This window comes from Cynocephalus volans, chromosome X (genome assembly GCF_027409185.1).
Source record: "Cynocephalus volans isolate mCynVol1 chromosome X, mCynVol1.pri, whole genome shotgun sequence".
Taxonomy (NCBI): Eukaryota; Metazoa; Chordata; class Mammalia; order Dermoptera; family Cynocephalidae; genus Cynocephalus; species Cynocephalus volans.
In genome coordinates this window covers 105,170,285-105,197,603 of record NC_084478.1, presented here as the reverse complement: position 1 = coordinate 105,197,603, position 27,319 = coordinate 105,170,285, and the positions used below count along the sequence as shown (strand labels likewise).

The following is a 27,319-nucleotide window of genomic DNA, read 5'->3' as shown; positions in this document are numbered from 1 at the left end:
AAGAACAAGACAAGGACGCTTGTTTTCACTACTTATATCCATCATAGCATAAGAAGTTCTAACACGAGCAATTAGGCAAAAAGGAAATAAAGGCATTCATATTGGAAAAGAGGAAGTAAAATTATTTCTGTTCACAGAACACATGAATAGAATGTAGAAAACACTAAATAATCCACAAATGAACCTGTTAGAGCAAATAAATAAATTTAGCAAAGTTGCAAAATACACAATCAACCTGCGAAAATCAGTTGCATTTCTACTGATTAGCAACAAACAATCTTAAAAGGAAATTAAGACAATAATTTTATAAACACTAGCATCAAAATAGCAACCACAATAAAATACTATTTCATACTTACGAGAATGGCTATTATTTTTTAAAAAATGGAAAATAAGTGTTGGCCTGAATGTGGAAAAATAGGAATCACTGTGCATTGCTGAGGGGAATGTAAAACAGTGCAGCCACTGTGGAAAACAGTTTGGTTTTTTCTCAGAAATTAAACACAGAATTGCCACATGACCCCACAATTCCACCCCTAATGTGATAATTATGTGTCAATTTGACTGGGCCAAGAGGTGCCCAGATTGAACGTTATTTCTGGGTATGTTTGTAAGTATGTTTCTGGATGAGATTAGCATTTGAATTGGTGGATTCAGTAAACTAGATTGACCTCCCCAATGTAGGTAGGCATCATCCAATCTGTACAGGGCTTGAGGAGAACAAAAAGGCAAAGGAAGGACGAATTTACCCCTTTTGCTTCACGCCTGCCTGCTTGAGCTAGGGCACTGATCTTCTCCTGTCCTCAGACTGAGATTTACACCACTGGCTCCCGTGGTTCTCAGGCTGTCATACTCAGGACTCAGACTGGAATTACACCACTGGCTTTCCTGGGTCTCGAGCTTGTAAATGGCAGATTGTGGGACTTCTCAGCCTCCATAGTGGAGTGAGTCAATTCCTCATAATAAATCTCTATATATATATACATATATGCTATTGGTTCTGTTTTGCTGGAGAATCCTGATTAATATATCTAGTATGGACACAGAATAACTGAAAACAGAGATTCAAACAGATACTGTACACAAATATTCATAGCAACATTATTTAATATCCAGAAGGTAGAAACAACTCACCTGTCTATCAACAGATGCACTGATAAAATGTATTATATATATACGTTGGAATATTAGTCATAAAACAATGAAGTTTTGATATATGCTACAACATGGATAAGCCTGGAAAACATTTTGCTTAGTGAAATAGACACAGTAGGACAATTACTGTATAATTCTATTTATACGAGGTATGTAGAATAGGCAAATTTTTACAGACAGAAAGTAGAATAGAGGCTACCAGGAGCTGGGGAGAGAAGGATATAAGGAGTTATTACTTAACAGGTACAGAGTTTCTGTTCAGGATGATGAGAAAGTTCTGGAAATAGTGGTGATGTGTTGTACAACAATGTAAATGTACTTAGTACCACTTAATTATACATTTAAAATGGGTAAAATGATAAATTCTATGTTCTATATTTTCCACAATAAAAAAAGGAGGGTAGGTAACATAGCACAAATCCCATGGAAAACAACTGTATCTTACCCCTCTGCAAGTGCCCTTTTGTTCTCCCCATTTATCTTTTCTTTCCTCCCACTCAATCTGGCCTTTCTATTAATCTCTAGGCATGCAATGGCACCCATGGTCTAACTAATGAGACTCAACTTTAAAAATACTGTATCCGTTGACATAGATGAAATACAAGTATGGATATGAGATAGGAGGTCCTCAGTTTCCATGGGTTTGGGTTTCAGGACACACCTCTGGGTTTCAAGCCACTCCCCAAGGCCTCAAGCCCCTCCTCTAGGCCCTCCCCTAGAGAACAGTCTCTGTTGCTTGTTGGACCTATTTTCAGCACCAACACAGAGAAATTGAGACCTCAGGGTGCTGACTTATACAAATCCTGTGGCTGGGCATGCTCAGTAGGAAGGGGCTATATAAACCTAGTAGCCAAGCATGCTCAATAAAGTGGAATTTATCCTTTGAATGACCTTCCACTAGAGGTGCTAAAGAGCACAGAATATTCTTGAATATGTTCTGTGCATGTGATAGAATTTGACCAATGAACATGCCCTAAAAAGAGACCAAGTGAGCATGTGCAAGACTATGTTACATAACTGGGAAACCCCCCCCCTTGTTGGATATTCATTAGGCAGAATGAATATGTATTAGATAGCGAAACTATAAAAGCTGAATTCCAGCAGAAGGCTGGGTAGTTTCTTACTTTCCTGGGGCCAACCCCTACTTTGCCAGTGGTGGTGTATATGCTTCCTTTTGTATCAAACTTACTTTCAGCAAGTGGCTGCTCACTCCTGAGCCAGCCTGCAGTCTGTACAAAACTTTAAGTGTGTATTTCTACTTTGACATTAAACTTAGTGTAAGCCCTGCTCAGTCTCTTGAGCCAGGCTACACTCTCTCTGTAAAATCTGTATCTCCTATTATTATATTAAACCTGTTAGCACTTTCTACTGTGACTCTGCTCTTTAATTCTTTCCTGTGGCAGAGTCAAGAACCTTGTAAGAGGACAGGGTGGGTTATGGCCTGCTATTGGGCCTCTCCTCTCCTCCAGCATCAGACATAACCATGTATACGTATATTGAAATGAAACCAAACGCATCCATTTTTTTGCTTCATTAATATCATTTTGTCTTATAGAATGTAGAAGGTAAGAAAATACCAATTATTTCTATTTTTCAAAAATATATTTGATGCAAGGAAATTACTCAATTGTTTTTTAAAATTTTACTGTTAATGAGATATTTTTTTGTGAAATATGTTATTAAGAAACACAAAGAAAGACTCAGTTTGGTAACTTGAATAATTCTGTGCTATGGTGAAACTAAATTAGAAAGAGTAAAAACATTATTAAAATTATTTTCAAAAATCAATTCTGCATATTTAAAACTCTCAATCCCAATTTTAAGTTTTAACTGTGAAAACAAGTATCACAGAATGAATCAAGCAAGCCTAAAATAGAATTTCAGCTCAGAATGTGAAACTTTTGGCTGTTATTTTATTTCTCTTCTAGCTATAGGTAACCTGTTAACTCATCCTCAGAATGCAGACTCCACAGCGGGAGGTGACATATCTTTTCTTTCTCTGTTCAGCTATATGAAATATTTAACACATTCAGTGGCCTTGGATGTATTTTGACTCTGGATACTGTTTATGAGTGTGTTATAAACTTACATAACTGCCAGTGCTTAGTAGGTTCTATTTGCAAATAAGGGTTGGAATAAAACTCAGTATCTCAAATGTGCAGCAAATACAGACTACTATTATACTACATATCAATTGAATGAGTCAATCACCTGTAGGATCCCATGTTGCAAGTGGTCATCAAAGCCAATGTCTAAAGATATCTTATCTTTTTCCATACATACTAAACTTTTTGTGGACAAAGATGTAGTGTAAGATTGGACAATAATACGTTTTCATGCCCAAAAATTCCTGAAGAGAAGAGGGACGAGGATAAGAAGACATAGAGGAGAGAGAATCCTAGTAGTATTTATTTGCCTCTACTCTCCTTCACCTATGCATCAAAAGCACATCAGGTGAGAAAATGGAAAAAAATGTAAGGGTTCGAGGCACAGCTTGAGACTGTGTATACAGGGGTAGGAATCAGTCTGACATCTATTTGTGCAGTGGACTACAGGGCCTCCTGGGAGAGAAATCTCCTGAAGGAGAGGAAGCCAGCAGCAAGCAGACAGGCTGAGTGCAGCAAGCAGAGAGGCTGAGTGTAGCAAGCAAGCCTGCAATGTGGAATGGGTTGGGGTGATTCTGAGTACAGCATATTTGTTTCTTGGATGTGTCTCTCCAGACTCAGCCTACTCACTCTCAACATGGTCAAATGTCTGAGTGCTGTGGAAAGGACAGCTGTGTGAGAGCATTGCTTTGGTACTCCTCTAATCAAGTATATAAAAAAGGAGGAAAAGGAAGAAAGACATGTTTCCATATTTTGCCACAGAACACCCCCACCCTTGGCACCTAGAAAGCTTCAGTACACAACCAACTGTGTCCCATGGGAAACTCCTCCCCTCTCCCCACACAAAGTTGTCCCTAGGGAACAGGTTCGAAACAGGAACTGAGGAAAATCACCTGCAGCTGCTACAAGGAAGCTGACAAATTCAGCTATTCCCTGAGGCCTCGAGAAACATCTAATGCAGGGGCTTTTGAAAAGAGTTAGGGGCCTGCAACAGCAGCTAGGAGCAGGAGCAAGAAAATACAGGTGAACTTATATGAATCAGGCCAGTGTTTTAAAATTCCTGTTGTCCAAGGACTCTGTACTTAAAAAAAAAAAAAAAAAAAAAATTAAAATAGCTTTTGAATTTAGTGCTTCATTGATCTTACAACTACTTCTGTTCTCTAAATAAATTGCAAAGCTGAGATGATAGTTCAGACACCCCCTACACTCACTGTAAGTGAAAAGCTGTTCATAGTAGCAGAGGATAGAAATGATAAATTTTTAAACACCTGTACAACAGATTCTGACAAACTGTGAGTTAAGAGGCAAATATCCTGCAAAGTTTCAAGGCACAAGTCCTTCCCTTTCTCCCTCCCCCGCTGCTGCTTACTACTGAAAATCGTTCTTTCAAATACTTCAAGATTTATGTTTAAAAGATCAATTCTGGGTCAGTATGAAAGTTTCATCCTAGTAAATGTCAATGAGCTGAAGTTCACAGAGAAAACAACAAAGGAGAAAGCAGTAACTATGTCACCAAATGAGCAAATTTTTCTTCATCTTTTACGCATCACAAATTCACTTTCTGATGACTGTCAGTGTTATCTGAAGGAATTTCTCCTAACAGACCAAGGCTTTTAACTACTTTTCACATTTCTGCAATTACTCTATAATACTTCCAAAACTTTGTTTCTTTTAAATGTTAATTGCACACTTAAAGGTTAGTTAAGTAAAGGTATTGAACCATAATGCCCTTTCCTTCTTGCCAAAACATAACCTTTCTTTTTTGTCTTATATCTCGTTAAGTCATTTTAGTAGTAGGACAGCCAAGGTAGGTTCACTCTGATTAATTCTATCATTTCCACATAAATGGATTGGGGCCAATATTTCTTTTTAAAAATATATTATTACAGTATTTCACATATATACACACACGTAATATTTATATATAACAGTATTATTTTAACTTATATTGACCAATATTTTATTTTTTTTTTAAGTCCAGATAACAAACGTTTCCCCCAAAGCCTTGGCTAAATCTCTATCATTTTAACACACCCCTCCTACATTTTGCTTGGTCAGAAAACCCAGTTCCTTAACTATTATTATTTATTATGCAATGTTTTTCAACACTTTCTTATGGCTTATGGCTCAAATTCGTGTCTGTGTATACGTGTATATTTAGGTTCTTAAATCACATTCATGTGCTCTTGTTCTTTTTTTTCAGTTAAATGGGCAGCACTTTGATGCCAAGGCCTGGTTCTATACTTATTTTGTGTTTCATCCATCCATTCAGACAATATATTCTGGCTGCCTACTATGTGACTGCCACCACGTTTGCCAATGGAGATTCTGTCCTAATGAAAATTATACATCCAAAAAGGCCAGCCGGGTATGCTACTGTTCATACAGTAGAACCACAATCGACATATAACTGACAGTAATTTGTGTTCCATTTGATTCGAAATATATTTCCTGTCAGGTCATGATGGTATGCTTCTCTCTCTTTGACCTGAAGTTCCTAACATTTCTGTAACTCTTAAATTAAATTCCAAGAGTCAACACACAAAATTATGTTAAAATTCTGATTAATTTACCTAAAGCACTCAGGGGGAGCTTTTTAAGCCCTTTCCATGGAGCCACTACTTTCAAAAAACATTAGTTGGTAAAAGGACACAAGCGTTGAAAATCTGAAGAGAAAATTCCTGATCTTGGAGTCATACAAATAGGCAGGCTATTACAGGCTTCCTACCTATTTAATCTTTAACTTGGCCCAGGTAGGGAAACATTTCCTACAGGAATTATTCGAAATTCTGAGACTTAACATTCAGATTATACTCAGTCCCCTAGAAGGCTCATTGACTTTCCCAGGATCAATATCACCTCAGGACTAATAATGTCAAATGAACATCTGCAGCCCTGACCACTCCTACTCATCCTCAAGTTCCATGTTTCTAATTGGCATCCCCACCTAGATGTCTCATCAATAATGCAAACTGAAGAAATTTAAAGAACTCATCCTCACTCTGACCCCTCGTCCCGACCCCTTATTGGCTTCTCCTAATGACCCCATCCTGCCACCAAGACTGGCATGTTCTCCATTTTCTAAGCTTTCAAACTGGTAATTACTGTTTAGTCACAAGTTCTGATGAGTCGTCCTGGCAAAATCTCTTTCAGGTTCAACCCTTCCTTTACATTCCACAGCCAAAAATCTGGGCCAGGAAAATCACATGGCATTTAAACATTTCCTAATTTAAGTTCAATTAAATTCTTCATCATGCTCTAGCTCTGTACTAAATGGATTAGTGGAGATCACAGATATATTTACAACTTCTATAATCATAAAAGGAAAAATTGTGACTACTTTGTACATAAAATTCAACTCCTACTAATGTCATGACCCTATTTGCAGAAGAAACATATTGCTTTCTAAAATAGTATATATGATGTGCAATTAATCTAAAAGATGATAATGAAAAGTATTCCTTTGATGCTAATTAACTTTAATTTGTTTATGCCCCACTTTGTACTCTAAAATTAAAATGGTAAAACATATTAAACCTAAAAGGTGATTTTAAGCATTAAAAAATAGAACACAAAATAAATGACTCATTATGAGTATTGAATAGCATATGAGGTGTTTACACCCATGTCTAAATGTAATATATTCTTCCTAAGTATAATGCTATTAATATTCTTTTACAAATTATATCTCTTTCATGTATTTTAAATTAACATATTTCAAATAAAACATAGTATATTTTTATTATAAGAGGCCAAACTAATGTTCTCAGAAACACAATAGAATTATTTTTAGTAGACAAAATAGGTTGACAGGTGTACAATATCCTGTTTATGCTACACTTTGATTTTATTATATATCACCTTGTCACAGCCCTGGTAAACTGTCACAAACCAATGCAAGGATTCATTACTATAAAATACTACATGTAGATGCTTCCAAAGCTGAATTCTACCCCAACATTCAAGACCCCTATGTAGAATCATTGTAGAGGTTGAAGGGTGTTAACAGCTCATAAGCCTTGAAATGAGAATGGTGCAATGCACTTTATGTGGACTGCCCTGATGGACCATCTGGAAATTTCATTCAAGTATAGAAGAGATATATTCTAATGCTGTACCCAATCATTTCAATTTTAGAAGTCAGCGTTTCCCCTCTATGATTTTTGTTTGAGCATATGAGACTATGCAATTCTATGCAGACTATGAAAATTAGCATACAGAATGTCCATACAGTTAAATGAAACATGATAAATCAGAATGCTACCACTCCCATGCAGATACAAAAACAGAAACACTTCACTGCCTAGGAAAACAATCCACACAAAAACATGAGTTTGTTTCCACTCCCAAGATCATTATAGCTCCAAGTAAATCACTTCAATTAGTTTGAAAGATTTGTAATAGAAACCATGTGTAATGATTGGCTATCATTAAGTATTTACTTTTCTATTTTCATTTAGGTACTACAGATGCCTACATCCAAAACAAATATAGTATAAGTACTATGTATAGTAAAAGTATCCCTTAGATTAAAGGAATATAAAGTCAAACAAAGTATCCATAATACCCTAAGAATGTTGACACATCAGATATGTATGTCAATGGCCGAACCCGTGGCTCACTCGGGAGAGTGCAGTGCTGGGAGCGCCGAGACCGTGGGTTCGGATCCTATATAGGGATGGCTGGTGCGCTCACTGGCTGAGTGCGGTGCAGCAACACCAAGCCAAGGGTTACGATCCCCTTACTGGTCACACACACAAAAAAAGATATGTATGTCAAGCTGACACTTATTTTTTTTTAAACTAAGCAGAAACAACACTTGGCATCTGCAAAACTTAAAATAAACTAACCTGAACATGGTGGCAAATTAGCAGTACATAATGTTTACCTCAACTTCCCAGTAAAAGCATCATACAGATCCTTTAGAAAAAATTTCTGCTTCTAGCAATATAGTTGACTAGTTAGTTATCTTGGAAAACATCAATTTAGAAAACACCTAAAATGCTGGATAAAATTATTTCAAAATTTCTTTAGATGAAAAGCTAAACTGGCAAGAAAGAAATTAAGAAAAAAATATTTACTCCCCACCCATCCCCAAGTTCCCCAAGAGAAAAAAAAAAGAAAGCACTAATCAAGAGAGACATAACCAACACGGAAGGCTAAGACTGCCCTGGGAACATACCAATCTCCAGCAGTCTAGAGCTTTTAGCTTTAATGGGCTTCAAATACAGGATAGTACACAAAGCCTAGACCTTTCACAAGATGAGAGAGCAAATTAAATCCCTTATGTACTAGAACCCCAAAAGGTAATATCCCCAGGGAAGGGGTTACCTTAAGCCCACCTGCAGAAGAAAACAGTAAAGAATCTTGTCTGCTTTTGTCTTGACTCTGGAATTAGGGGTAAGGGGCTTCTCTGTCGGAAACATCTAACCACAGGGCAGTATCCATGCAGCTTTTGGGCCAGAATTAAACTACTTAGTTGCCAAAAATTATGCTGAGAATTTAAATTTATAGTGATTGCTCTTTGGTAGTGCTCCCAGACACCTGGCAATAAATCATGCAAATTTCAAAGAAGAAAAGTACCTTTAAACTCCACATTCAAAGAATTTCCACAGATAAAGATTCAGCAATCAGTTCACAATATAAATGTGGATAACACAGGAAGAAGCAAACAAACATTAGTTAAGAGCCAGTAAAAACAAATAACAGAACGTAAGACATATATAAAAACGTAAGACATAGTATTTGAAAAACAAAGCATTTCTAGATATAAAAAATACAATAATTGACATTAGAAACTCATTAAATGAGTTAATCAGAAGATTAGAACAATCATAAAAGACTTAGTGAATTGGAAGGTAGGCCTGAAAAATAACCCACTGGACTAGAATATGTAAAAACAAAATATGAAAGAGAAGTTTTTTTAAAAAAGAGAGTGACATTCCTTAAAATATGATCAATTGGATCATGGGAGAGAAACAATATTCTAAATCAAAATGGCTAATAATTTTCCAGAATTGATGAAGCAGAACAATCTTTAAATTAAGGAAGTCTATTCACTCATGATAAACAAAAGGAAAAATAAAAGAAATCTACACAAACACACATTATAACAAAACTACAGAACACCAAAGGCAAAAAGAGGATCACAAAAAAACCCCAGAAAAACAGATTATTTCCCAGGGAATGTCAATTTAGACTACACCTCATTTAACAATGGAAGCCAGAATATGGTGAAATAATCTCTTCACACTGCTAAAAGAAAATAGTTGGCAAGCTAGAATTATATACCCAGTGAAGATATCTTTTCAGAACAAGAGTGAAATAAATACAAAGGTACTTCAAAACATTCATGAAAAAATTCATATTATCTTTTACTTCTATTTTTCCACGAACTATTTGAAGTATGCTTGTACATTATCAGAGAAACTAAAAGTACTCTAAAAGGCTTGTTTCAGGAAGAAGTAAAAAACGATCCTAGGAGGAAGTTCTGTTATACAAGAAGGAAGGTATACAAATACGTTAAATATGTGGGTAAATCTACGCAAACGTGTAAAACAGTTTTTTTTTTAAAGTCTAATATTAAGTTAAAAAAATAAAATACAGAAAAACATATAAGGTAGGAGGCTGTCATTTATTAAGGAAAATATATGAGTATATGGTTCTTGAAATATGTTACAGTAGTCCTCCATTATTTGCAGGGGATTCGTTCCAAGACCCCCACTGGATGGCTGAAGTCCTGGACATACTGCACATGAATTGCTTTTTCCTTCTCCACAGTTTCACAGATAGAAGATTTGTTCCTTCCATAGACCTTAGCAACCTCAGCACAGGACTTTTTTCCTTTACTTATGAAGTCAAGAACTTTCGCCTTTTCACTTAAAGGAAGCACTTTACAGCTTCTCCTTGGCATATATGAATTGCCAGCATCACTACCCTTGCACTTCGGGGCCATTATGAAGTAAAATAAGGGTGACTTGAACACAAGCACCACAACACCACAACAGTGGATCTGATAGCCGAAAAGGTTACTAAGAGACTAAACGGGCAGTGAGTGTTGGCAGTGGGGATTCGCTGGACAAAAGGATGCTTTATGTCCTGGGTGGGACAGAGCAGGACAGCACAAGACTTCATCACACTACTCAGAATGGTACACAATTTAAAACTTGTGAATTGTTTCTCAAATTTTCCATTTAACATTTTTGGACTGCGTTTGACCACGGGTAGCTAAAACTGTTGAAGACAAAAGCAGGGATAAGGGGGTACTACTGTATAAAGAAACATATACACATGCCATATTCAAAGATAGAATCACTATACCCAAATTTATCCAGATAGTTTATGCAATTCCAATCAAATACCCTGACAGAATTTTTGTTGTTTTGTTGGAAGTTGGCAGGCTGATTCTAAAATTTATGTGGCTGATCAAAGGGAAAGTAATAGTCAAGATACTCTTTGAAGAACAATAAGAATATGGATTGACTTTCTCTACCACGTATCAAATCTTATTATAATTATATAATAATCAAAAAGCATGTGTAATTGGCATAGGGTTAGACAAATGGGCCAAAGGATCAGAATAAAAACTCCAGAAATAGAGCCATGCACACTTGGACAGTTGATATAAGACAGAGGCAACATTATGAAAATTAGGAAAAAGATGGATTATTTAATAAATAATGCTGGGACAATAGTTATTCGTATATACAAAAATGAAATTGGATCTGTTCCTCTTAGTATACACAAAAATCAATTCCAGGTAGATTAAAGACTTAAAGGTAAAAGACAACCTTCTTAAAACTTTTAAAGGGAAATATAAGGATAATATCTTTATGACCTTATATAAGAAAGGAATTTCCTCAAACAGACATAGAAACACACACAAAAAAGGCTGATGAATCAGACTACATTAACATTAGCAACAACCGTTCATGAAAAGACACCATAAAGAAAGTGAAAAGATAAAAAGGGGGGAAAATATTTGTAACACATAGGCAACAAAAACATTACTATTCCAGATACATCAAGAACTCATACAAATCAACACGAAAAAGATAAGCAATACAGTAAGAGAAAAAAGTGGATAAAAGATTCAATCAAGTATTTTATAGAAGAAAGAGAAATGACCCATAAGTGGCCCACAAATGGCCCTGAAGATGCCCAACCTCTTTAGAAATCAAGAAAATATTAACTGAACACACAAATACCAACTGAACACACCACTTGAGAAAATAATTTGGCATTATATGGTAATGCTGAAGATGAATTCACTCCATAACCCAGCAATTCTGAGACCCTAGAACCAATTTCAATCTAGAATGTGTTACAGAATTACATGGAGGGCTGAACACACATTGCTGGACCCCACCTCCAAAGTTTGAGTCAATAAGTCTGCATTAGGGATGGAGATTTTGTATTTCTAATATGTTCCCAGGTGATGCCAAAGCTTCTGGTCCTGCAATCACACTTTGAGAACCACTAACCTAGAGGAGCTCTTCGACTTTTGTACCAAGAGCACATACACAAATATTCATGGAAAGATTATTTGTACTAGTGGTATTAATGATAATGATAAGCATAACAATAACCACAATAATAATAAAACAAAACCAAGAACAGTCCAATGTTCACTGACAGGATAAGAGGCAAACAGATCATGGAATATGCTTACTATGAAACACTACACCAGAGCAAAAGTTAAAAAAAATAAAATAGCTACACACATCAAAACGAATGAATCTCAAAAAAGTTAAAAATTTAGCTTTAGAACATGTATGCAATATGATTCCATTAATTCAAAGTTAAAAGAAAAACAAAAACAAAACAACATATATTTTAGAGACACATTCTTATGTGGCAAAATTATACAGGAAAGCATGGGGATGATGAGTCGAAGTTTCAGAATAATAGTTTCTACTGGGGAGAAGCAGTAAACAATGGGCTTCATAGGTATTGGTAATGTGGGCATATATTACATTTTATTAATGCTACACTTTGAACTGTACACATACAGCCTAATATTAGAGGAGTATCTGAAATGACCCTTTTGTAAAACTTAATTCAACCTGTCCTCAGATATTCTTGATTACTCTGGGAGAGTTCACATCATTGCCTTAAAACTTTACAGTTTGGGACTTAGCCTTCTATTTATCTGATCCAATTCAATATGGATTTCTTCTGATGAGCCAGTCATAGGCATTTTTCAGCTGGTCACCATCATATAAATAATGACTGTTCACATTTGCAATGTACAAACACACTCCTCAGTGTGCTTTTCCTCTGAAGACTAAGTAATAATCCCTGAGGCTTAAACTCATCTATTTCAAACCTGTTTTTTGTTGTTGTTGGCTTTTTGTGGACTCTTTCCAAACACCCCATACATTTTCACATGGTCAATTGACTTTAAAAAGAATAAAAAGACAATCAGATGATCCTGAACAACTCCTGACTCTTAGGCATTCATTTGCACCATGAGCTGAGGGGAGCTAGTCAAACAGAAACTGAAGAAATCGTACAACAAATTACAAATCTAGTTTTGTTTGAAATATTTCCCCCCCAAAGCAGTATTCAAATTATCTATGAAAATAACCAATAAAAGTGTACTTGGCCTGGGGCACTGAGTTTCTAACAGATATAAAGCCAATAACAGTTTTCATTGCAATCCTCAAAAACTGTTTTCCCAACTAACAATATGTGTTTATATTTTTTTATAAATAGTCATTGAACAAGCTCTACCGCCCACCACTCTACCATCAAATACAAAGCAATGAGAAATTATATGGAGAGAGGATCTGGAACATATGCCAATGCCAAATCCCACAAAAATCAAATGATTATTAATTAACATATATAAGACAGTATATCAATACAGGGTGACCGAATACATTTGTTATTCCATGTACTTTATGTTAGTTTGCAAGCAGAGTTTATCGTTTTGTGAAACTATCATTTTCTGTTAGTTTGCAAGCAGAGTTTATCATTTTGTGAAACCTTGGCTTTACTTCAGATGTAGTGCCACTCCAAGTAGTCACTCCTATGTGACTGTTTACTTTGTCATCAACTGGTTACCCATCCTCTGAAAGCCTGCCCTCTTGGTGACACTTGACCTGCTGGTCCTTTTGAGGAGAACTGAGAATAGGATCAGATGAGAGGAGTCCGTCCATTCAGGATCAAAGGAGGATGCCTGGTAAACATTCCCAAGCTCACATTAGGTAAGCTCCACCCTTCTCTAGACCTGCAACATGCCCTGTCCAAAGGGGAAGTGCACCTTCACATTATATGCATTCTGTTTGGTATCTACTGTCTTTATACTACTTCAAATATTCTTCATGAATTTAGGGAAGCCAATAACAAAAGCTTCCCTATCTGTGATATAGCTCATCATCAATAGAAAATCTCTTCATCTGGAAGTACCCACGTTTTTGTTTTTAAAATTTTAGACAACATGGAACTTACATAAACTGAACCTAGTGCCTATTCCCTTTGGATCCAGCGTGCCAAATACACTGCTTGCACATACTTAGGCTAACGGAGACCACCAACATCCCCTTGGCTGAACCACACCTCTCAACATATGCAGCTGAGGCCCAGGGAATCTGCGTAGATGAGAACAGGTTTCACCTCAAAATGCATAAGAATTCTGAAAGAAGTCATCTATGACAGAAATATTTAGAACTGGCAGAAACACCTAGCACTAATCATAACTGTATGTAAATATTGCTTTGATATTGTATGGAGTCCTTACGCTTACTTTCATAGAGACCTTTTTTTTGTTCAATAAAGGACATGAGGTGGTTCTTATAATTCTCAGAAATTCTAAGATAAAACAGATCTAAAGAGTCAAGAAGGGGAAATCCATAAATCTGACACTAAGTAGTCCTATGGGAATAGGAAGTAGGAGTGGATCTCATAAATCTTCAGTGAATGGATCAGTAAGAATGCATGACGAGCAGGGGTGAGTCTCAGGCAGGGACAAAGAGGAGAGAAGGGATGAAAACAATTCCAGGAGACAAGGAAGACAGGCCTTTATTTGTGGGAAGGAACAATATGAGTTCTATTAGGGATGTTCTTTCAAGTGATAATTGAATGTTCAAGTGGAGAGTTAATTATCTTTAGATAAAGGATTAGAAAAGGTGAGAGGTTAGATATCCAAGACACTCATTCTATTTGTGTTCTATTTGTTTAGCATTTTATAGTTTGCAAAGGTTTTAACATGCTCATATTCAATTTTTATAATAATCTAGTTTTGTAAATATATATTTTTCCCCTTCTATAGGCAAGAAATTTAAAAAGTGAGTTGCTCAAGGTCATACAGGAGTAAATGACTGAAACCCAAAACACAGTTTTTTCCCACTATACTCAGAGTGGTATTTTAAGTATAAACCACTGAAGAGTAGAAACTCCAAGGAGACAATGTGGCAATTAGTCATAGCACTGAAGGAAGAAAAGCAGACACCTTATTTGCTTTTCCTGAGAAGCAACTAATTTTTCAACTCTATTCAGCTAAATACATTGAAAAAAAATTACAAAATGAAGGCCAAAGTATTTACTCTTATTTTTCTCACAAAACTGAAATACTTCATTTCATTAAATGGTTCCATCACCGTGAATCCTTCATATGGGATAAAATAAATGATGGTCTTATTAGTAGTTGAACTATACTTTCATTTGACTAGAACGCTGCTTATTAGTGCAGAAATGGAATCCAGTGCCCCTTATATTGCATCAAGTAAAATTAAGTCTTTATTTCTTGGCACCTAATTATATATTTCACAACATAAACAATAATGAATGTTAATGAAGGTATTTCTAATGTCTTCTAATACTGGAAAAATATATTTTAAAGGATAATTTAATTCTACTCTAAATTCCAAAGACAGACATTGCATGAACTGTTTAATTAGTAAACATTTCGTGGCTACTTTTTATTCCTATCCTAACAGTAAACTCCCCAATCCACTCATCCACCTGCATATCATGGCAGAAAAACATAGGTCAAGAAATAGGTGTTAAAAAAAAAGTCAATAAACTGAGCATCATATTAACTGAGTTGTGATCCTAGATTGGCTATGTGACTTCAACCTCTCTGAGCCTTGGTTTCTCCTCCCATAAAATAAGGAATATGAATAAGATAATTTATAAACCTTATTTTAGCCTTAACTTTTGATGGCCTCCAATTCCATAACAAAGATACAAAGGCAAAATTACTTTTTAATTGATAAAAATTTTATATATTTATGGTGCACAGCATGACTTTTGGATATAGGTGTACACTGTGGAATGACTAAATCAAGCTAATTAACATATCTATTACCTCACTTTTTTTTTGTAGGGAGAGCATTTAAAATCTACCCTCAGCAATTTTCAAGAATACAATATATTGTCGTTAACTACAGTTACCATGTTATGCAACAGGTCTCTTGAACTTATTCCTCTTATCTAACTGAAATTTTGTACTCTTTGACCAACATCTCCCTAATCCTCACTCTCTTCTCCAACCCTTGATAACCGCTATTCTACTCTGCTTCTGTGAGTTCCACTTTTTTAGGTTCCATGTATAAGTGAGATCATGTGGTAGCTGTTTTCCTGTGCCTGGCTTATTTCACTTAGCATAAGGTCCTCCGGGTTCATCCATGTTGTCACAAATAGCAGGGCAATTTCCAACACCAAATCTTTAGAAAAGGTCAAGTTCTCATTTCCAGGTACTATATATATATATACACATATATATATACACACACATATATACACACACACACACACATTTTTTTTTCCCCCCCCTTGTGGCTAGCCAGTACAAGGATCCAACCCTGGACCTTGGCGTTATCAGCACCACACTCTAACTGAGTGAGCACACTCTAACCGAGTGAGCTCACTGGTCAGCTTACTTTCAGATATAGTGATTTCTACAAAACCTTGCCTGCTATAATACTCAAACTAAAGAATACAATTTCGTTAATAATAGACGTTGATAATTTTATATGTCCATGATTTCATATATTCCAAATATAGAATGGTTCTAATATTACTGAACCCAACTAAAGTAAAATAATTCTAAGCAAATAATATGCAAATACAAAAACACCAGGTACCTGTCTAAAACATTTTGAGATCATTTGCTCTAAGGACTTTGAATTATGATAATCTTATCTCATTGTTTCATAAGAGTACAAATACCGAAAGCTAAATTTTACAACACTAAAAAGAAGACATGAACAACTATATAAATTCAACAACACATTAAAAGTTGTGGAAAACAACTGACAGATAAAGGTTTGTTTCATTTATTTAATTGGAATATTACAAATCTATAAAATATTTATAACTATTAAAACATTTTGATAGCATTGTGGAGTCCTCGTTCTCACTTATCATAGTCCCCTAAGCAGCTCTCACTAGAGCGTTCCTTTGCTTTCTTTATGTGGAGGCCACTTACTACTTCTATTGTATTTGTCTACTCTGAAGACTACATTTCTCTTTCCAATATGCAAATGAACGGAAATACAAAATAAAGGATGCAAAATAAGGATCAAAGAGGTTGAGGTTTCTGAATTATCCCCTCAAAAATAGTTGACTATTCCTTTGTCCCTATTTGATATCTCTATTTCTGGGATCCAGACAGTGCAGAGAAAGGAAGAAGGCCCAGGAGAATCATCACCCTGCTGATAATTCTTTCCATTAACACAGAAAAGTGAGTGCTGACTATTCCATTTTAAGCTTTGAAGGAAAATGTTTCAAAATACACAATGTAACTGAACTGCTCCCACTCATTCCAGAAGACATTGGTTGTATGCCTACCACATAACCAGCACTGTGCAAGGGGTCTTTTACATGTGTTACTTAGTTCAATCCTTTCAATAAACTTACTAGCTATTTAAAAGATAAAGAAAATGGTCACAGAGGTTAGGTAACGTTCACATGGCTTGTGAGTGGCAGAGCTGGGATTAAGACTCAGCTTTCTGACTCCCACGTGGAAGTTATCATGACATTATTTGACTTACCTAAATGACATATTTTTGAAAAACACAAAAATAAGTAAATTTTTAAAAATGGAATAAAGTGAATTATTCAACATGATTAAGCTGTAAATGTAAAATAAACAAAGAACCACCTACTATGCCGATAAAGGGAAAAAAATTCATACTAATATGATTGCCTGTATTAACAGCTGAAGAATAATTATGGACTGTATTTTAAACAATGCTTGACTAGGGGTATTTGCAATTTAATGAGAATACATTCTGTCAGAATCAGCTTAAATGAGTACTCAACATTCTTGGGAAACAATTTTTTTTTAATGCATAGTATCAAGTTTATTTCAGAAATAAAAGTAATTTTTAAGACAATAGTTCTCAACTGGGGACAATTTTGCTCCTCAGGAGACATTTGTCAAAGTCTGGAGGCATTTTTCATTGTCACAACTGGTGGTGGGGTCTGCTACCAGCCTCTAGTGGGTAGAGGCCAGGGATACTGCTAAACATCCTACAATGTACAGTACAGCAACAGCACTCCAAAAAAAACCAATTATAGGGACCAAAATGTCAATAGTGTCAAAGTTGAGGAACTCTGACTTAAGTGTATGCTTTTAGTACTTGCCAAATACTTTTAAATGTATTTATTTTGTAATATTTAAGACATGCAAAAATGTATACATAGGACAATGAATTGATGTGTCTATCACTGAGCTTATAAAAGTTAAATCTCCCTTGTGTATTCCTTCCTGCCGCCCTAAAATACTCTTAAAGAGATTAGTTAAAATACCATTATGTTATATCTATATTACACTATGTTAAAGTATGCCATAGCATGTTAATTATACCATATTATATTAAATTATACTATCATATGTCTTTAATAGATTTGATGACTAGGTACATTTCTACTTTAACTTTACATAGGAGATCTAGAATTATAATAGAACCTTGCAAAAAGCATCTGGCACGTAAAGATTTATTCCTTGAGAATAGAAAGGAGGGTTTTGATTACTTTACCTCCTTAATACATAAGAGAGAGGAAGTGGTTTTATAGATGTAATCAATTACATAGTGCTAACAAATGTTTAAATATGTATATGACAATAATCTTTGGATTTGAAGCAAATTTATACACTACAAAAAATGAGCAGGATGCTACTAGGAAAGAAAAAAAGCACGACTGTTCTCCATCTCTTTCCATTAATTCCATTGAGGGCACTTGAGCCCGGACCCTCTGTCCCCCATATCTCTTGGGCTGAGGGACTACTGCTTTTTGTTTAGAAGCAGCCTCACAGCTACAAGTTAGAGTGTGGGTTATGACATAATCTTGCATCTCATTTTTCAGTTCAGGGGCCTGGAAGTTTATGTTAGGAAAAAAAAGGACACTTTCCAAGCTCTACAATTGCAAGGGAATTCCTGGTCTACCCAACCATCACCTCACTTCAATGGACCCAGTGGATCTATAGTATGAAAGAATTAGAATTTTAATGGAGTTTCACCATGGCTTAAAGTGTACAAGGCAGCATAAAATATGATCTTTCAGGTCACATCTTGCTCAACTCTTAATAAGACCTATGCTTTACTCAAGGTGTCAATAGGCTCAATTTTTTGCATTTTAAAAATATTTTTTACAATCCAATTAGTACAAGAAAAAATTAATTGTTTAAAACCACTTTTTCTTTCATTATAAACAACAATACGACCAGTGATGGTGACAAATGAAATAGTGGTGTTAATCAATGATAGACATAGAGGGAATGAAAATAAGCAGCCATAACATTTGCTTGGAATAGGTATGATTTTAAGAATAGACTGAAAGTAGCAAACAAGGGTCAAAGAAAACTTCCGTCAGGAAAGGCAAAAAAATTATTTTTAAAATCACTCAACTAATTAATTAGAAGCAAAAGGCAAAAAAGAATAACAGCTCATGGACAAAGTATTTTTAGGTTGGAATAGCATGCCATAAAATAATTATTTATTCCACCACAATGAGAAAAGAAAAAGAAATGTTTTGTTATTGTTACTGTCATTGCTAATGTTTCATTTTCACCAAAGAATTATGAATATAAATGTGGTGAATACAAGTGTTATTTAAGAGAAAAATGTTTTCAAGTTCTACAATACTAAGCCATTATAGCCTTAATTGATACACTCATAGTCTTCTAAAGTCATCAACCTTTGTAAAGCACACAAGCACATGCAGACTCACAAGCCTGAATAAAATACAGATGGTCGATAGCTGCGTAAATAGATCAATGATTACAAAGATGGATTGAGGAGACAAAAATGAGCTCTACTATTACACATGCATGAACTTCCTGACTATAAGAATAATTATACTCTAGAACTGGTTAATTGAGGGAAGTTGAAGAATCTTTTTTACTTGCAGAATCAATAGATACTCATCTGTCTTCAATGACTTAGGTGTAGGTAGCATTGCCTGAAATCGGGGGAATAGATTGGGTGACCTTTGCTTCATTCAAATCATTTTGTCAGTACTCGACAATATGTTCTATATATCATATAATCTGTTTTGAGTTATAAAAACAAATTTGAGAAGACATAATCATATGGCAACCTGTAGATCCTACATATAGGTACAGAGCTGGATACTCAAAAGGGTTTTTGATAAGTAATACAGCCAGCATATATGGAAATTATTGGGGGGGGGGTTGCAAGCTGGAATATTCCCATGCAGGTTTTGCAGAGAGATATCTGTAGAGGTATTGCTGTAGTTTCCAGGTATGAAGGAGGTACCCTAGAGCTGTATTTTACCTGAATTATTATTAAGGACAATTTGGGCCTTTCATCAAAGAAAGAATTTATTTAAAATGAAAGGAAGGGAGGGAGGGAAGGAGTGAAGAAGGGAAGGGAAGAAGGAAAGGTCAGAGAAAATGAAGCAGTGGAGGAAGAGAGACAAATAAGACATGATACAATTTCCTGCCAAGCAGGAATGCATCTGTCCCTTAAAAATAAGGGAGACAGAAACCAAAAGATGATGAATAAATAGAACATTAGCTTAAAGGATTAAAGGTGTCTGGTATACAGTGTGGATTGTTTTAAGAAAGAATTACAAGAATTAACTACTTAAATTTAAAATGTCACTGCAATTTGGGATATCAAAAGAGGCCCCTCTTCCCCTGATCTCATTCTTTTATTCATCACTACTTAAAACTCTCATTTGTCAGCTTTTGTGACACACCACAGCATCTGACTCTTTTTGCTCTAATTTTTCTCCTACCATCCCCTTAAACTGTGTGTTCTTCAGAAATGTAGTCTTTAACCTTCATTTGTCATTTTTTTTACTAGGAACCTCAAGAATTTCATTGGTCCTCATACTCCAACAATCACTTCTTTGCAAATGATTCCAGGAGTCCTTATTTTTAGTCCTGACCTCTATTCTGACTTTTAATACATATTCTAATGTAATGTTATCTGTAAAATTTTTCTCCTCTATCCTGGAAGTATTTTCTCTCCTACCTGATTTGCCCTTTTTGTCAGTGGTACACGATTTTTCAATTAATTTTTTTTAACTTCTTATTTACCCACCTTCCCTTTTCCCTACCCACAACATATTTCAGGGCTTCCTTATAGTTGAAATTTCAATTATCTCCCTATGTCTAGTCTCTTTCCATCAAGCCATTTGGTATACTGCAGCTAGAGTAACTTTTCTAAACACACAATTTGACCATGACCAAACTCAATAGCTCAGCATCCAACTTGTCTACCAGGGATCGAAAAGTCTGATGCTTACAGGGGCTAGGAATGAGCAAGAGTGGGAAAAACACAATAGGGAGTGGTGGGGCCTGTAGCAAACTGGAGAGTGTGTGACATTAAAACTCCCTGTACTGGCCAGCAGCCAAAACAAAAACAAAACAAAAAACTCCACTATTTAAGCACTCTAAAATACAAAGAAAACATATTTTAGATAGATAGATAGATAGGATGAGAGCTGCATCTGTGAGTCACGAGTGTGTGATCTCTGTGCCTCTACAATATGACCCCAATGCATCTACTAATCTTTTATATACTCTTTCTCATTGCCACCCTACATCACTTCTGAGCTTCACCAGAATAGATATTACCCTTTTTATGACTCGAGACTTTGCCCACTATTCTTTTTTCCTAACCCTCTCTAACTAAATCCTACTAGTTCCTCAAAGTCCAGGTCAAGATGCACTCTTCCAGAAAGACCACCTTAACCACAGCCCACCCTAACCTACAGCTCCCTTCCATAAGTCTCAGAACCAGTTTCCAGCCCTCTTGTTTGTACCATGGGCCCCTTACACACCAGCTTTTGGATCCCTTCTCAGAATAAAATACACAGGATTACAAAAGAAACCAATGATATTAAAATAGTTATCAACATATTTACAAAAATAAATTGTCATATAATAATAGATGTGCTTCTTGATTAAAGCACTAAAAAATAAGATCTAGTGGCAGCTCTGTAATTTTGAAGTAGCAATAAGTGTAAACAGTATTTCAAGATATATGCCGCAACTGTAATGTGGTATGAAAATATTATTATCTCTGTTAGTGACAAAGTTAGAAGCACTGTTAATACTACTTTGGTCTGTTGCCTATATTCTAAATTAAACGAAATGTTAAACATTAATTAGAAGTTAATAAAAATAAAGATGTAATATTTTTCATATCTAAGTTCTGGACCCCCTGAATTCTCTCAGTGGGTCTCCAAAGGGAGCTTTGAGCCCCTGGTTATCAACCCTTGATAATAATATATTACCATTTATGTTGATCATCTTTTGTCATACATGCTTTGTGAATATGAATATAAACTCCCTACTAAAATGTTATTTCCTCAGCACTTTAGAATCATTTGTAGGTGCTAATAACTTCAACTAGAACAAAATTTTATTTTTCCCTCAACACTTGAATCACTTTCACGAAACTGTTAGTTTCATTTCTTTGCCAATACTCAATAGGTAAGTATATCTATAAATATTTCTTTTTTACCACTGATATCCTAAAAACACTGACTGGTGTTAGATTTTTTTTCTTTCAATAGATCAAATTAAATTACACTGAAGCAGACCTTCAAAGCTGGAATAATGGTTCTAAGAATCACCTAAATTTAATACGCATTATTTGGCAGTAACTCATAATTGCATATATTAAAAGCTCCTCAACAACCTCAGGATATGGTGTACTTTTAAATGTTTGCATGTTACTATAAATGCGACTATAAGTATTTCAGAACATTTCAATTTCCTCTATGCAGTGAACTTAGTTTCTAAATGAAATTTAGGTATTTTGAAATAAAGGAGACATTAGTATTTTTATTAATAACCTTAAAATTTGAGTTTGATCTTGCTGATTAAATAAAAGTAATTTTTTTTTCAGTAAGACATTTATCCTACCAAATAACTACAATCCATGTTGTCTGGCAGGGAAGAGCCTATTGACCCATACTAGGAGCGATAATAGTGGTGTTAATTCAAGTCCCTGTGAAGTAATGTATCCTCAATTGTTTTTTGTTGTTTTTGTTGTTACGAGGAGACAACCATGCTACATGAGCAACAAACTATGATTATGCATGGATGGAGTTTAGCACTGTAATCAAATAGTACTTACAACAAAGTTAATCTGATGATACATATTTAATGCTATGCATTATCGATGTGCTACATGGTAATTAGACATAAATGGTAAACAGCTCGTACGAATGGCAAATTGATGTTACTTTTGCATCACTGAAGCAAACGTTTCTGGGATGGGAGGAGGAAAGAGGTGCTGGTGATTGCAGTTTTCTTTGGAGGCTGGAAAATCATATAATAGTTTCAACCCAGGAGCATCCTCCTCACCAGAAGATACTGAGAAGTTTGATTTGTCTAGATAAAAGCAATACTAATCTTAATAACTCAAGTGAGTTACCATTTATGCCTTGTACTCAAGTAGCATAATTCCAATTATGCATTTTATATTACACGTTCAAGTGTTTTCTTCCTATAAGCAGAACTAAGAAAATGAGTGTTGATCAAGCAGGATAAGGAATGAGAAGAAATTTTAGAGTATCTGGCACTGAGAAAGAAAGCAAGCTGGCTTAAGAAAAAAAGAAAAAAGTCCTCAGCAAATAGAAGGCACAAAATTGGTGGGGCAAAAAAGGAAAGGGGTAAAACACAAAGATATGTGAAAAGGAGAAAGATATAAAGGCTCAGAAAAGGGAATGGAGGTCTAGAAAATAGGAAGAGATGAGACAGGTTCAGGTCAATCCATTTATAGCAAATAGGAAATGTATGAAAGCACAAATAGCCAGGAATGATCTACACTTTGTAATTCTCCTTCGCTCACCTTCCCAGAGTATGATCTAAGACTTAGCATAATAATGTGATTTTACAGGCAGTTGTTTTTACAACTGTGGGTAAGATTAAACTAGCAAATTCAAGAATTTAGACATAATTTACTGCCATTTCTAAACTGTAAACAATTCATTCCTCCCAACTGGACTAGGCTTACCCAATTTAAGGAGAGAAACAAATATATATTATTCATACTACAAAATAAAGTGAAACAGAAAAAACAAATCCCAGGTAATAAATTTCTATATACACATTTTCAAAGCTTGCTGCAAGTAAGAGACATTCATAAGTGAGAATCTTTTTCTGTTTCTGTCCTACATTCCCTAAAGAGTTGAAAACATGACTCTAAAAATAACAGATTTTTTTAATGTTACTGGCAAATAAATACCACAGTACCATTCTGCATATTTACATTCTTGTTTATTTACCAAGGCATGTGGAGGAAAAGTTACACTCTTTTAATGAGTAAAATAATGGCTACATCGATTAACTCTTCAAAACATTGTTCTATTTTACTATAATTTGACTATATAGGAAAGATTAGAAAGCTTCAATTACTGAGGTCACAAGTTTATTTGCCTTATTGTATTTTAAAATTAAGCCCTCCATTGGAAAAAAAGAGGGAGAACTACATCACATTTAGGTTTCATGCCTTGCTCATTCTGATTAATGTACAAATAACTGTGGGACAATGTGATCAGCACCCCATTTCAACTCAGAGAACTATGGACTTGCTTGCTGCACAGAGAGCAAATAATTTTTTTTCTAAAACTTTTCCACAAGGGGATTTATTAAAGTGAAAGTCTTAACTGACAGAGGTATGTCATAATAATAAAGAACCTGTATAAACTCATTAATCCTTAGTCCTACAGAAAATAATCATGCCTAGATTTAAGACACATATGTGAGATAAACTGATGCAAGCCTACACTCCAAAACAGAGAAACTTCCATTGAAACACAGCTTGCTCAAATTATAAACACAGATTCTCTGAGATTTAGAGAGAGTCTGAAGGATATGGCAAAATTATTAAAAGTTACAGCATAATTTACTCCATGTCTTCTTAAAATCAAAATAAATTGCATGGCTCAAAAACAGATGACAACAAAAAAATAAAACTACAATGACTATGCCCTTCTGTGAAAAAGTTCTACCTTACAAAAATTAAACCAGACAGGACCAGATATACCAAAAATTCTAGTAATATGTTAGATCCGTATTATTCTACAAAGCACTTTGGTTGGTTTAATCCTCACAATGACCCTGTAATTTCAGGTGAGGAAACAGGTTAGAAAGCTTAAGTAGTTTGCCCATGGGAGACAGAATACTATACAGTGGTCCTCTGTAGCAGCGGATTTCTCATCATCGGATTAAACCAACCACACATCAAAAATATTTGGAAAAAGAACCAATATAAAATCATAATACAGCAATAATCCAAATTTTAAAAATACTACACTATACGGGCCGAGCCCGTGGCGCACTCGGTAGAGTGCTGCGCTGGGAGCGCGGCAACGCTCCCGCCGCGGGTTCGGATCCTACATAGGACTGACCGGTGCACTCACTGGCTGAGTGCCGGTCACAAAAAAAAAAAAAAAAAAAAAAAAAAAAAAAAACAAAAATACTACACTATAACAACTATTTACTTAGCATTTACATTGTATTAGGCATTATAAGTAATCTAGAGATGACAAAGTATATGGGAGGATATGCCTAGGTTGTATGCAAATACTATGCCATTTTAAATAAGGAGGTCCTTATTTATAAGGGGACCCTGGAACCAACCACCCCCCCCCCATACTGAGGGACGACTGTAATGGCTTTAGAGCCAAGATAGACCTTGTTTTGCTGTTGTTGTTGTTGTTGTTTTGGAGACCCAAACCCTTGACCTTGCTGTTATAACAGGATCTTGTTTTGAATCCCAGCTCTGCTACTCTGCCTCTTACAAGATATATGACACGATATATGACACTGAGCAATTTTGGTAAACCTCAGTGTCCTTATCTGTAAAATGAGGATAATAGTGCTTATCTCATAGGATTGCTGTAGGATTTAATGAGATAATAAATACATAAAGTGCTCGACATAATCCCCAGCGCATGTTAAATACCCAGCAAAGGATAACTCTATCACTTACCCACTGATCTTAAGCAAGCTATTTTAACACCTTGACTTCTCAGCTTTTTCATCCATAAGTAATAACAATATCTACTTAATGGAGCCATTGTGATAATGAAATACGTGTGGTTTTACACACAGTGAATGTCAGAGAATGATATGTCTAGACAGACATATATTTAAAAGGAACATAGCTAATAAACAACAGAAACAGAATTGGAACCTAGATTTTCTTTATTGAGGCCTCTTACTATCAACACAGCTAGACACTCCTGATTCTATCATCTAAATATAGAAGTGCATTTTCTCACAACTCCATTGAGAAGATAGCAATCTAGAAATATCTGTAAAAATGAATTTAAATGGGAAAATATCAAAATTACCTGAATTAAGGCCTCACTTAGCACGTCTTCATTAACTTCCAGAATAATGTTTTTTATATCTTCATATGGCATGCGATATGATCCCAGGAAGATAGCTAAAATAAAATTTGATTTCATTAAAAATAGAACAGCATCAAAATTTAAAAGTCCTAATAAATACCTGATTTCTATTTCATAGACTCAAAATATAAAATTTCTGTCACTAATACTAATTTAGAGAATTATGAAAAAAACAAAAGTTGTTCTCATTTGATGGACTCTATCCATCTACACAAAATGGATATTATCTCAGGCTCTAATGTTTACAGCTCATGCATTTTTATATACAAAACAAAACTCCTACTAATAGCACTCATGACTATATGCTTATGCATTTTAGGTGGAGCTGATATAAAATGACCCAAGAAAACTTAGAGATTTTATTTCAAGTTGTCCTTTTAATTCAGTGTAGAATTGGTGTGAAGATTGTCAGATGCATCCAACACAGTACTACTTGGGAATGAAAATAATGTAACCAAATAAATAAAATCGTATCGATCTACTTTGCAGTTCACCCACATAAGAAAAAAAAGTGCCTGAATCATCAATATGCTCTGCATTCCTGCTGATATTCATCTGGTATACTATTAGTTGCTTTATACATTGAGTCATGATTTCCCCTGTCAACTTTTTCTTAATTGGATATATTATATCATATCAGAATATTCAACAAATTAGGGCTGACCCCGTGGCTCACTCGGGAGAGTGTGGCGCTGGGAGCACAGCGGCACTCCCGCCGCGGGTTTGGATCCTACACAGGGATGGCCGGCTCGCTCACTGGCTGAGCATGGTGCAGACGACACCAAGCCAAGGGTTGCGATCCCCTTACCGGTCACAAAAAGAAGAAAATAAATAAATAAATAAATAATTTTTTTAAAAAAAAATAAAAAAGAATATTCAACAAATTATGCCTAGAATAGCTCACAATTACTCAGAAGGTATTTTTCAACAACATATTACATTTTAATTTCCTTTAAACATACCTTTTTTAAAGAACATAGATGTGTTCTTATACTAGAACCTGAACATATTTCTAAGAATTTTTTTGCATGAAAAGGTCTAGGCAAATGATTACCTAGACGTAAAGACTAAATGAAATCTCCACAATCTAAATAAATAATGTTGACAGATATCAACCAGCAATTGAGATCACACTGTGTTTTGAAGTAATGTACTAAACATCATCTTTATAAAGAAAATGTACTATCAGGTAAGCAATGTACATA

At 35.2% G+C, this 27,319-nt stretch overlaps 1 protein-coding gene across 2 annotated transcripts in view; it reads right to left on the bottom strand.

The window, feature by feature from the left end:
* Window positions 1-27,319, bottom strand: part of DIAPH2 (diaphanous related formin 2) — an 834,932-nt gene that overhangs the window by 427,584 nt on the left and 380,029 nt on the right. For both annotated transcript variants that reach the window (XM_063083053.1, XM_063083052.1), the window contains one exon: window positions 26,055-26,149. In XM_063083053.1, coding sequence (XP_062939123.1) covers window positions 26,055-26,149 — 95 coding nt within the window. The remainder of the gene's footprint in view (window positions 1-26,054; window positions 26,150-27,319) is intronic.